We start from the raw sequence: 14,289 nt of genomic DNA, 5'->3' as shown, positions 1-14,289 counted from the left end.
ACAAAAAATTCTTTTTGGTGAATGAAATACTTATACCATTAGATAAAAACCATATATCTATTTCTTCTAATAAATTCTGGACATTTTCACAATTCCATAGTACATGTTCTATAGTTTCTATTTCTTCCTTACAAAAATTACATAGCTGGCTATTTATGACATTAATTTTACACAAAAATTTGTTTGTAGCTAATATTCTATGATTTACTCTAAACTGTAACCATTGTAATTTTGTGTTATTAGTAACTGTAAAAGGAAGTTTGAAAATTTCTCTCCATTCCAATTCATTAAGTTCCAAAATTTGATTCCACTTTTTCTCCCCATTAGGAACCACTTTAGGTATTAACATCCAATATATATCTTTAGTTCCCTTTTTCCTTTTTAAAATGGTTTGAACAAAAGAGGGAATAAAAGGTTCTGTGAGCTTATTATCTCCCCTTGAATACAGCTTCTTTGTCTTATTTAATGCTGAAATGATACTATTATACATCATTATATTCCCAGAAATATCAAATTTGTCTTTTATTTCCCCATATGAGAGAAACTTTCCACTATTACTAATCACATCATTTACAAAAACAATACCTTTATTATACCAACTTCTATAAAATACATGTTTATTGTTGATATTTATATTCTTATTCATCCATAATGGACTAGCAAGAAAATATTCCCATGTAGAATTTATATCTTTATCTGCAAAATATTGCCATGCTTTAAATACATCAATCCAAAATTTATTTTTGACATTTGAAATAGTATTTGTTGTGTAACTATTTCCTAGTTTAAACAATTTTTCTTTATCCATATTTGTAAATAAAATAGTTGACCATTTACAGTTAGAACTAAACAATTTTCTTATCCATGTACATTTTAAAGCTATCATAAATAGATGAATATTTATCATCTTTAAACCACCATTCTTATAATCCATGTGTAACACTTCTTTTTTAACTCTATGAACTGGTGAGTTCCATAAAAAATAATAAATAGCATCATTAATTTTCTTAATCATCTCAGCATTTGGGTTTGGTAATGTTAAAAAGAGATGATTAAGTATTGGAAGAATAAGAGTTTTAACCACAGATATTTTACCAATAACTGTTAAGTTTCTTTTAGACCATGTATTTATCAAATTTTTTATCTGATGATACCTATCAGTATAATTTAAGTTTAAAATTTTATCAAGATCAATATCAAAGTTTATCCCTAACAGCTTAAAAGAAGTTGACCCCCATGCTAAATCTCTGTTCTGGCATAACATTTCTCTACTGTATTTTTTACTTCCTATCCATACTACTTGAGTTTTTGTAAAATTTATCCTTAGTCCAGAAAGTTTCGCATACCAATCTAGCTCTAATAAAGCTTCTTCCATAGATTCTTCACTTCCATCTAAAACCAGAGAAGTGTCATCTGCAAACTGAGATAGTTTATGTTCAACTTGAGAAATTTCTATACCCTGTATTTTCTTATTACCTCTAACCTTTATTGCCAAAATCTCTGCACATAATATGAAAAGGTACGGTGATAATGGGTCCCCCTGTCTACAGCCTCGTCCAATACCAAAGAACTCTGATAAATTTCCACCCTGAATGACTGAAGAGCTAATATTATTGTAAAGTACTTTTATCCAGTTGATTATGGAATTCCCAAAGTTGAAAAAAGTCAGAACTGCTAAAAGAAAATCCCAGGATACTGTATCAAAAGCTTTTTCAAAGTCTATCAACAGTAATAAACCAGGTATATCTTTTTCCTCGGTATACTGCAAAATATCATATATAAGTCGGATATTATCTCCCATATAACGCCCACTTATAAAGCCAGTTTGATCTAAATTGATAAGTTTATCTAAAACTTTTTTAAATCTATTTGCGATCACCCCTGACCCAATTTTATAAACTGTATTTAATAATGAAATTGGGCGCCAGTTCTTCAGAAAATGGCGTGGCTTGTTATCCTTTGGTAAACATGTGATAATACCTTGTTTTTGAGTGACTGATAATGATCCAATGTGAAATCCATAATTTAGAGATTCTACAATAAAATATTTTAAATCTTTCCAAAAAAATTTAAAAAACTCAGTCGAAAAACCATCAGATCCAGGAGATTTATTATTTTTCATTTTATGTAATGTTAAACCTGCCTCAGCTATAGTTATCTCCCCTTCTAAATTATTTTTTTCATCCTCTGTCAATTTTTCAAAATTTAAATTTTTTAAATCATTTTCTAATTGTTCTAATTTACAGCCATTTAAACTACAGTCCCTATTTTTATATAATGTTTCATAAAATACTTTTGTTTCTTTTAAAATATCACATTGCTTTGTTATAATCCTTCCATCTTCTGTTTCGACTTTTGGTATAATTTTACTAGTAAAATTTTTTGACTCAAGACCACAAAAATATTTAGTTGGCTTTTCTCCTTCCTCAATCCATTTTACCCTTGAACGTATTAATTTACCCTTCATCTTTTCTTTCCTTATATCCTCCAGTTCTTGTTTTTTATCTTTTAATTGATTTATTAATTCTTCCTTAAAATTTGCTTCTAATAAATCAATTTCCCTTTGTAAATCTAGAACCTTTTTATCCTTTTCTTTTTTCTTATAACTTGCATATGAAATAGTCTTTCCTCTGATTTCCATCAATAAAGTCTCAAGAAATAATTGCTTGTTTATAGTAAGTTGTAAATTTTCATCATAAATTTCATCAATATGTTCCAAATCATAAACATGTGCACAATATTGTTTCTTGACATCAAATATTTTATCTTTAACAATATTTACATATTCTTGATCATATAATAAGGAATTATTGAATTTCCACAGTCCTTTACCTCTTATAAATGGGTTAAATTGTAGCTCTAAAATTACAAAAGAATGATCTGAGCGATAGCTAGGTTCAATTTTACAATTTAGTAAATTTGTTAACATATTATCTGTAAAAAGAAAAAAATCCAACCTAGCCTGTTTAAAGGGCTTCTTTTTTCTCCATGTATATCTACGCAAGTCTGGGAAAAGTTCCCTAAAAGGGTCTATAAGGTTCCATTGATCTATAATTTCTAAAATTTTATCTCTAGCACTAGGGTTATTAATATGTAAATAGTTACAATAGTCTATATTGGGATACAATACAAGATTAAAATCACCACATATTATAAAGTTTTCATTTCCAAAATCTTCTATAATACACATAATAAGATGGTAAAAATTAGGATTATCTGCATTAGGACCATACAATGATAGAAGTGTTACTCTCTCCTTGTCTATAACAATATCTAATGCTAGATAATTACCATTTACATCTTTCTTCTCTTTTAATACTTTAAACTCAAAATTATTATTAAACATTACAGCAACTCCTCTAGAGTTTGAGGAGAAAGATGAAAAATAACACTCATAGCCCCACATGGTCTTAATATTCATTTCACTTTCATTTGTGAAATGTGTATCTTGAATGCAATAGATGTTGCATTTTTTAGACTTAAGGAAATTAAATACATCTCTTCTCTTTTCAATGTCACCTAGACCTTGACAGTTAACTGATAATATCTTTAGAGACCCCATTCAATTATGCGAAGAACAAAATGTGAAGTCCAAAAAGAATACAATAAATTAAAAGCAATATTCATCAGATGGGTTATTTGTACTGAAAAAGTATCTTGTTTTAACAAAAAAAACAAAAAAGGAAAAAAAATAATTTGAAAAAGTGATGAAACTATGAGATAAAAAATTATAAACAGTATCAAGACAACAGGCATTCTTCCTGTTTTCTGCATACAATGTAATGATGCAGTTTCAATTTTTGCAATATTTTTCTCTGTTTAGTTAAATATTCACTCAACTATCTTAATAAATCTTTATTTTGATTGACATAATATATAATCAGATCAGAAATTTCGAAATAATATACAAACTTTAAGTAATAATTGTGTGTTTTTTTTTTTTTTTAAAGTATCTAGAATTATCTCCCTTCTTTCAGTATTGAGTCTAAATCAACAAAGTACATGTATATTTCTTAACCTCCAAAAAGTCAGAGTTACTTCCCTTCTCTCAGTCTTCTGTTGATGTCATCATACAACCCATATTTCATTTGGAGACCATTATCAGTTCTGCCATAAATGCCACAGTTGAAATACCACACCTGATCAAACCTTCCACTATCTTCAAGTCTTTTTATAAGAGCCATATTTCTGGTGGTAACATCATCTACAAATTTTACTTTGTTTCTTAGTTCTTTTCTTTTTCTCATTATACTCCTCTTTACGTCAGTATTAAAACACCTTACGATTAATGGTCGTGGTTCTCGCTGTGCAGGTAAACGATGGATGGCTACAATATCTCGGTCATGCAGTGTTATATTTAAGTCAGACTTTACCATTTGTATAAAATCTTGACGGAGATCTTGCTGCTCTTTCCAGGGAAAATTAAATACCTTGATGTTATTCTTTCTGGAGTATTGTTCATTGTAGTTACTGCTTATATTTGTTACTTTAGCAATTTCTGTTGTTTCAGACAGTTCTTTTTTAATTGATATTGTTTTGGCTTCATTCTGATCTATCTTCCTTCTCAAATGTTCATTTTCAATCGATAAGGCCTCCACCTTTTCTTGCATGTCTGTTTGGATTTTATTCAATCTCTCATTCATCTTTTTATCTAAAGTGGATTCAAATTTACTAAAAAGTTTTTTCACAATACCAGTAACCATATTCTCAAGGTCCGCTGTTTTGACAAGGTCTTTTGTTACTTCATTCAGATCATCTTTTGTTGTTACATCCTTGAGGCTAAACTTGATTTCATCTAGGTCTTTTTGAAAATTAATTATCCCTGATAAATCCATACTTGTATTGGAATCTGTTGACACATCTGAGCGAGTTCTCTTTGTAGGTTGTTTACTAATATCTTTATCTTTCTTAGCTGTTAATAAAGACTGAACAGTTTTAACTTGTTTCTGTTTATCTGCTGATTGACTTGAAAGTCTATTTGAAGGGTTACTACCTCCAGGCATATTGCACACAATATAATTATATATGTCTATAGTAGATAAATCCAATCATTCAAGTTTACACAATAAAATCCTTGAAAATGTCTAATATTTCCTATTTTCTTGAAATATATCACACAAAAAGCATATCAATGGATGCATCACTTCAAAAACTACTTCTTGGCCATAAAATTAATCCATTTCAGACAATTAAACTGCTGAAAATATTGCAAAAATTGGGAGCTGACTTTTCACAGTGTTATCAGCTCAGCGGCCATCTTGATCCATGAGGAATACAACACAAGTTCAATATCTAGCATGTTAAAATAATCTTGAGAGAAAACGTTTTTGATTGGCTGATTAATTTGATCATGAGAAACACACAATTTGATTGGCTGAACACGATTTTCCTCCATTGGACACAGTTCAAAATCGGGAACAACAATATTTTTCGTGAAGATTTTCACCAAATCGTGTTTTAGAGGGTTTTCCAGGAACACGATCGTGCAATCGTGACAAAGGGTCAAAATCGTGTAGTACACGCCTAAATCGTGAAAGTTGGCAGGTATGCACAATGGGTGGGTGAGACAACACTTCTCATATGTATGCAGGTCTCTAAAACTTTTATGAGTGGTTACCTTATACTATGTGCAAATGTATGTCTTAAATTAATGGAAAGCCTAATGTATATTCTAGCAATATAATAAACATTTTTTTTTATATTTGCAGTTAATATGGTGATACCAGATGCCAATATTTGTTTGGACCCTAAACTGAAACCCCCATCAGATATACAGGCGAAATTAATCAGACAGATTATACTTGCTGGACTAGCAGATCATGTTGCTAGGTAACACATTAAATTTAGTATGAAGTCCCCACAAGTAGTCTGTTTGTATCAGCATGATTTGATCTTTTTATCATAATCATACCACATCATTTTATTGTGGAGCCTGCAACTTTTTTTTGCAGAAAGCTCGACATAGAGATGGTGATCTGGCGGCGTTAGCTAACTTCTTAAAAGGTTTATATTTAAGAAGGTGGAAGACCTGGATGCTTCATACTTTGTATATGGATGCCTCATGTTACAAAGTTTCCATCAGTCACATGTCCAATGTCCTTGACCTCATTTTCATGGTTCAGTGACTACTTGAAAAAAAAAAAAAATTTGTAATGTTAAATTATCTCTGATTATAAGTAATATGATAACTATATTTGGTATGTGCGTACCTTGCAAGGTCCTCATGCCCGTCAGACAGTTTTCACTTGACCTTGACCTCATTTCATGGATCAGTGAACAATGTTAAGTTTTGGTGGTCAAGTCCATATCTCAGATACTATAAGCAATAGGTCTAGTATATTCGGTGTATGGAAAGACTGTAAGGTGTACATATCCAACTGGCAGGTGTCATCTGACCTTGACCTCATTTTCATGGTTCAGTGGTTATAGTTAAGTTTTTGTGTTTTGATCTGTTTTTCTTATACTTTATGCAATAGATCTAATATATTTGGTGTATGGAATGATTGAAAGGTGTACATGACTAGCTGGCAGGTGTCATCTGACCTTGACCTCATTTTCATGGTTCAGTGGTCAAAGTTAAGTTTTTGAGTTTTGGTCTTTTTTTCTAATACTAATTACAATAGGTCAACTATATTTGGTGTATGGAAATATTTTATGATCTATTTGTCAGTCTCGCAGGTTTTATTTGACCTTGACCTCATTTTCACGGTTCATTGCTCAGTGTTAAGTTTTTGTGTTTAGGTCTGTTTTTCTTAAACTATATGCAATAGGTCAACTTTATTTGTTGTATGGAAGAATTGTTAGTTGTACATGCCTGCCTGGCATGGTTCATCTAACCTTGACCTCATTTTCATGGTTTATTGGTCAATGTTTAGTTTTCTTGGTTAAGTTTATGTGATAGTTGTAAGAAAGCTTTATATTTCAGTGGCGGATCCAGAAATTGTCATAAGTGGGGGCCCACTGACTGCCTAAGAGAGGGCCTGCTCCGGTCATGCTTCAGTGATCCCCTATATAATCAGGCCATAGTTATTATATTTTTAGTTTTACGAAATTTTCTTACAAAACCAATGGGTAGGAGGACGAAAAAAAAAAAAAAAAAAAATTCAAGATTTTCTTTTTTTTTTTATTTATTTCGTTTTACGGACACCTATTAAGAAAAGAATGGGTAGGAGGAAGAAAAAAAAACAAACTTCCAAAACAGAACACATTCCAAAAACAAACTGCAGAACTTCACAAATGATGACATGCGCTTGTGCTCTGAACATGGATTGATTTAATACTCTTTAATATGTCAGTATCTATGTACTTCATCTGGAATTAAAACAAATTTTAATTCAAGTATAAATACTTTTTTTATTTATTTTTTACAGCAGACAATGACAGTTCAATGTTCAATTTTGGACTTTTTAACTTTTTTGGCATTCCTGGTCGCAGGTTTCATTTTCTTCCAATGCATCCTTTGTATATGGGCTGCACATTACTGAAGTCTTCCTTCAGCTGAACTATTTCAGGATTGTTTGCAATGTCTTCAAAGTCCCTACAAAAAAAGCAAACATCATTGAAAACCTGTGATACCTATTTAAAATAAAAGATGAAAAAAATCTCAGAAATTGTTTCATTCATACCAGTGATTCAATCATATCATACCACTTTTTCTGCCTTGTACATTTTTAATATAAAGGGAAGAACCAAAAATTTGCGAAAGCAAATTTACAGATGTAACATTGTTGGGTTGATGTTTAGACGAGTTGTATATATATATATATATATATATATATAAAATAGGAATTTTGTTTTACACTGAAAAATACAATTTAGATTCCAAAATTGTTTGAGACTCCAATCATGTTTGTGTATGAGGGTTTTGATTCCCTCCTCTAGGAGACAATTCAAATGTTATCCTGGGGCAAGGTCGGACAGACTATCTTAAGTAACTAAGATTCAGTCACAGTGGACTGTTTGCTATTGCAGTATTCACTACTAATATGTTTTTTTTTCACATATAACTATAAGAAAAAAATCTCAGATAGAAACTACTACAAAATTACAGCTATAAATATTGTTTTCATGCATTTCACCAACACACAAATGTTGCATACTTTCATATTTAAGAATTGCTTTTCATCTTGATGAAATTCTAATTTAAAAATACATACCTGCATAAATGATAATAAGTCACCTCCATCAGACTTTCACAGGACAAGGATTCCCTGACAATGACTTTGTCTTGTTACACATTTGGCCAATAGATGTATCAGACTCCCCTTTTACTTTGTTTTTGATTACCGCAAGGTCAAAATCATAACCAACTATATACGGAACCACCGCACCATGGTGGCCAAAAACATTCAAGTCCTTTCTAACATCGATCGCTAAGCGTAAATTCCTATTCTTTCAAGCGCTGTGCAGAGTCGGATCTAAAAATACAACTAAAAACCAAATTATTTTATTTTTACAACAAAGCACCGCGGCGGGCGGAAAAAAAAATTTAAAAAAAAATTGTCGTTTTCCAATTTTATTTTTTTTCCAATTCGGCAAAAGTTAGGGTCGGCGGATTCGTAAAACTAAGAATAAAATAACTATGGCCTCAACCAAATTTTTCCAAGAAAAGTGGGGGCCCGAGCCTCCCTGGGCTCCCCTCTAAATCCGCCTCTGTATTTAGGACTATCAACATAATATCAATGATTAGTGAAAGCCAGACATTTCAGCATGTGCACTCTTCTTGGTGAATGTTAAGTTTATGTGACAGTTGTAATAAAGCTTTATATTTAGGACTTATCAACATAATATCAATGATTAGTATAGAAGGCGAGACATTTCAGTGTGTGCACTCTTGTTTTTAAATTAAAAACATAAAAACAAACTTTGGCAAATCCCATCATATCAAATCAAATAATTTTTTTTTCAATCTACAAAAATTGGTATCCTAGAAATTAGATGAATCTACAGTACTTTAATTTAAACTTCACTATTACAGAAGATTCCCTGATCCTCCACCTGATGCTGATGAAACTTTAAAGAAAAGGAAACATGCCTATCAGGTCAGTTGATGACATTTAATATGAAGACTTGATTCTCATATTTTTTTTACTTTTGATCTTATGTTTTGTTACTCCTGAGAGAAATTATTTAAACTTGAAGTGGTAAACAAAGATTTACATATAAATTAAATACCTGTCTATAATCGTGTCAAATAGAAACTTAAAATTCTCGGCTTTACAGGGATTACTATAAAACATGGAATTTTTTTTAAGTTTGATAACTTTTAGAAAACATGGTTTCAATAGTAATGATAAGAACTTTTAAATCAAAAGCTCAAAAACATCAAACAATCAGAAAACAGTTGCCATATTCCTGATATCGTACAGTCATTTCCTAATATAGAAAATGGTGGATTATACTGGTTTTATAGATAGCTAAACCTCTCACTTGTATGTTACATTACATTATTTTGAAAGCAATATGTGAACAAAACAGACATAATATGTAAAAATATCAAATTATGGGTACCACTTACAGGTATATGGTGAATAAAAAATCATGCTTTTTTATTTTGAAGATTTCTAAAGCTTTCATATGTGAAATCTACCTTGAAACATTCTTAAAATGTGGACATTCTGTATGAGGAAATCTATTTAGGCTGTTTAGTGTAAATGATTTTAAAATATCTGAACTATTGTTTATTTTGTGTTACAGTGTACAGAATTAGATGAACCAGTATTTATTCACCCTTTCTCAGTATTATACAAACAGAAACCAGAATTTATTGTTTACCAACATATAGAAGAAACATCAAAACTATACATGAAAGGTATTGTCATATTTATACACAGCTTAATATATGGATATGCCTTTTATCCATACAGTATATCTATATAAACCATTTAAATTAAGGGATTATCATCAATAACATGTCTACAAATAATCACTTTGCATTCATCAAGATTTCAACATATTTTAACAGTTGCATTCTGCAGAACAAGATCGTATTGCTTTAATTGTATTATTTTTATACCAGCATATACAAGAGAAATCAGAAATAACGTTTAAAAAGGATGTTCGGGATAAATGTCAATAGAAGAGTTACTCTACAACACAATAAAACTATAGATGTAGATATCAAAATACAGATTTCAGAAGACATGTCTACAAACCAATTTTAGCTCTAAATGTCTACAAGTCTCAAAAAGTTATGAGTGAATAAAACAGAGACTATAAAAGATCCACCATAAACACCAAGTTATCCAAATATGAAGGAAAAAAACTCATTAAGTCTAAGACAAAAGACAATAACTGAAGAGGCTCCTAAGCTGTCAGAGTTTTCTGAGATCTCAATTGGTACTTATATAACATTTAAATTTGTGTTTCACATATATCCAGGAAATCCATGACAATTGGTATTCCTGAAATCAAATAATTCCACAATATGTTTTAAGACCAATTGAATTTAAGGGTTTCTTATATGATTGTGTTTAAATCAGAAAGGCTGTATTTACATCAGAGGCAAATGATACCAAAGGCACATTAAACTCATAAGTTGAAAATAAACTTTACAATGCAATGGCTGAAAAAGGAAAAGACAACTAAAGACTAAACACCACCAATTAAGCTGTTAAATTTAGCTTTTACCATTATTTTTGCTAACTTTTCAGGTATCAGTGCCATTGAATCAGAGTGGTTACCAGTTTATGCACCAAGTTTTTGTACTTTGTCCAAACCACAAGAAGATCCTCCACCATCTTATGACAAATCAAAAGATCAAATAAGATGTCACATGACTAGCACTTTTAGTAGGTGTTGCTGGGAAGTCCCCAGTGTTGATTTAGAATACCCAGCTAATTTAGATAAATATCGGTGGTTTGCCAGATTTCTGCTTGAAGGAGCTGTTGTTCCAGGAATGAAGAAATATGTTACTATGTTGCTGTCGTCACCATCAACTATGGTCAAATCTTGGGCAAAGTAAGTTTCTTATAATCAACCTTTTCAAACACCAAATATGCTTTTGTATAATGAGAGTTGCAATACATCTGCAAAATGAAATAAAAATGACAACGTCAATGACAATAACACTTAAACACTGTAATTTTTTAGAAAAAATATGTTTCATAGGTCATGATATAAGCAACAATTAATTTATGTTATCAAAAGAATAATTTCTAAAGGATTTATTTTGTTTATGCATATTTTATGAAACCAAATTTTTTCCTCAAACCAGTAGAATTGCTGTTACTTTCATAGATTAAACTTATGTTTTATATGCATCCATCACACAGTTTTAGGATACATTTGATTTTCAGATCTTAAATGGTTCAAATCTAAGAAAGAAAAATACAATATGTCATAGATTTAGCAGTTGAGTCCCTTAAAAACTATGTTTTATGAGCTAGATATTACCTTTAATTTTGAAATTTGGCACCTATGGTAAAAGAACTGTGAAAGTGAACTTGATAAGGACAATATTTGCCAGAGGCTAGGTCCCTGCTTAGTTTTATTATCTCTGTGTATTTATGAATTACAGGCTTTAGCAACTTCTGCCTGCCCTTTCTTATAGTGAAACTTTTACATGGAAGCCTAATGCTTTCTGCACCAGTTGATACCAAGTTTGATTTTTAGGTTCTTTGTGATATGTATTGGTTGTATTGGTAATCACACATGGTTTACTTTTACAAATTGTGACTTGGATGTAGAGTTGTCTCATTGGCACTCATACCACATAGATCTAGATCTTCTTATATCTATGCAATGTCTGTGAATCTCTTTATGCATATATTTTATTCTTTTCAGATTGCAACCAAGAACAGAAAAATTATTGAAGGAACTAGTATCAGCTGGTGTAGATAGTAAAGAATCTTTGTTAAAAGCTTGGCAGAAAGATCCAAAATGTAAGTTCTACAACAAGTTTTGATATGTTAAGGTTACACAATATTTTTATTGATGAAATCAAGTATTTTTGTTGTTGTTGGATTTAGTATGATCAATAGAGTTGTCTGTTTTTTGTTTTATATAAATCCTATGTAGGTTTAAGATAAACAGAAGGGAAAGAATCTTGTTCATTTTTTCACGTCAAGGTCATAATTGTTAAATAGGACTGAGATATATAAATGTGATGTGCAATTCATTTAAAAGAACAATTGTAATAGGCATGATCCTAAAGACCTTGCCTGGTCAAGGGAAAACCTGTTTAAATTTCCTTTACTTCGGTAATCAGAAAGTTTTTATGCCCCACCTACGATAGTAAAGGGGCATCATGTTTTCTGGTCTGTGCCTCCGTTCGTGCGTCCGTTCAGGTTAAAGTTTTTGGTCAAAATCAACTTGAAACTTAGCACACATGATCCGTATGATATGATCTTTCTAATTTTAATTTCAAATTAAAGTTTTGACCCGAATTTTAGGTCCACTGAACATGGAAAATTATAGTGCGAGTGGGGCATCCTTGTAATATGGACACATTCTTGTTTTCTATATATGATGATCTAGAGAGTTATTTTGATACTTTCAATTCAAATAAATTGACTTTTATTTTGCATTAATATCAATGGGTATGATGGGAAAACATTCAGTGTAGTATCGGGAGCATAAATTAACTTGGAATTTCTGTATTGATAATGAAGGATTTTTCAACCTGAATTAAAGCACCATACCGAATTCTTTTTCCATTATGCCCACATTTTGACTTCATTCTTTTGGCTAAGCATTCATATTTAAAAAAAAAATTAAATTGGTTAATTTTGCAGTTTAGTAAAATCTCTGGCTACAATTTCCCTCAACTTTTAAAGTTAACTATTTACTGAATTCTGATTTTCATAATGGGTATCAATGACCTATATAACTATGCCCGCATTAAAGAGTGTGGCTATATTGTAACCCCCTTGTCAGTCTGTCAGTTTGTCTTTAAGTTCATTAACCAAATATTTTGGTCAATCTATTTTCACAAGGTGTTCATATTTTATCAGCATCTTGTGTACCTCTTTTCTGATCAGTCAGATACTTTTGACTAATACTTAGTTACAAGTGGGGTATGATTAGCACACCTACATTTTATTCCAAAATTTTGAACTGTTCTGTGTTAGGGACGACATCAAAAGTTCAATGTAGGATAAAAAACTTCATATAGTTTATATATAGTATATTGTCATAGTTTTTTCACTGACCCCCTACCCCCCTCTTAACTTAATTTGGGAAAAATTGATTGACCAATAAGGATATATATAAAATCGATGTCAATTAAACAAAACTTGCAGCAATTTTGACCCCCACCCATAAACAATTTGAATTAAGTTATTTATCCTTCATTGATTTTTTTATGTCGTCCCTTATGTCAGTCAAATTGGAATTCTTTCAAAACAGCAATAATTTTCAGATAATATTTTTTTTTCAGATCTGCTCAACACATTTTGCCAATGGGTACCTCAGTCTAAACATACAGAAATTGAAATGACCTGGCCACCAGTTAAGTGATTCTATCCTATAATTCAAAGGAATTAAAACAACCTCTACACAACAGATATTGAGAGATCAACCTCGCCCAGCAGATAACATAGATAATGTTCAGTTCATTCATGCAAGGAAAAACCATGAGGTTAAGAAATGTCCTACGGTCAAGCGACAGAAGAAACTTAAGTAGTCTGTACATTGATAACATGAGAGTTTATTTGACCAAGTGATTGTGTTGTCTAGTTGTGTATACAGTCTGTGATAAAACATTCATCTCTTTATACATAATATTGTTATGATGTTTGCCAATAATGAGGTTCTGGATGAGAATAATGGATCAATAACGCAGAAAAAAAATTAAAAAAATAAGAATTAGAGAAAAATAGGCCTAACATATTATTAGGGTGCTTAATTCTAAAGAAGAGATAATACTTTTTAGAATAAAGAAAAATTGCCTAAAAAAAATCAGTAATACAGAAATGGAGATTCCCCATCCAGACCCTATATGTTATTTGTTAATGAAAATATAAAAGCATTTAAATAGACTACTAATTGGTTTTTTTTACTTTGTTGATTTTGATTTCATTAATTTATTAACCAAGCTATGTATAGATGTTGGATTACATTCATAAACTTGTGTATATAAAAGTAAGAAGATGTGGTATTATAGCCAATGAGACAACCCTCCACTAGTGTGTTTGTCTTATTGTTTAACATGTGAAGATATCTGCATTCCTTATATTATAGTAATAGTGCAGTAGGAGTTGCCATGCTGTCACAAATCCACAAGTTAAAATTCCTGCAGATTCCCAAAAAGTGTGGTACTGTATCTATCTGAACTTTCTTATTAGTTGA

General features: G+C 30.9%; 1 protein-coding gene across 1 annotated transcript in view; it reads left to right on the top strand.

Annotated features, from left to right (window-relative positions):
- Positions 1–13,988, top strand: part of LOC139528004 (probable ATP-dependent RNA helicase DHX37) — a 43,544-nt gene extending 29,556 nt beyond the window's left edge. Inside the window, exons 22-27 of the mRNA XM_071323768.1 lie at positions 5,709–5,829; positions 8,978–9,041; positions 9,697–9,811; positions 10,653–10,959; positions 11,785–11,882; positions 13,379–13,988. Coding sequence (XP_071179869.1) covers positions 5,709–5,829; positions 8,978–9,041; positions 9,697–9,811; positions 10,653–10,959; positions 11,785–11,882; positions 13,379–13,458 — 785 coding nt within the window. The 3' untranslated portion in view covers positions 13,459–13,988. The remainder of the gene's footprint in view (positions 1–5,708; positions 5,830–8,977; positions 9,042–9,696; positions 9,812–10,652; positions 10,960–11,784; positions 11,883–13,378) is intronic.
- Positions 13,989–14,289: the final 301 nt, after the last annotated feature.

This window comes from Mytilus edulis, chromosome 6 (assembly GCF_963676685.1).
Source record: "Mytilus edulis chromosome 6, xbMytEdul2.2, whole genome shotgun sequence".
NCBI classification, from domain to species: domain Eukaryota; kingdom Metazoa; phylum Mollusca; class Bivalvia; order Mytilida; family Mytilidae; genus Mytilus; species Mytilus edulis.
Note: the sequence above shows the minus strand (reverse complement) of the source record. Positions and strands in the feature narration are given on the sequence as shown.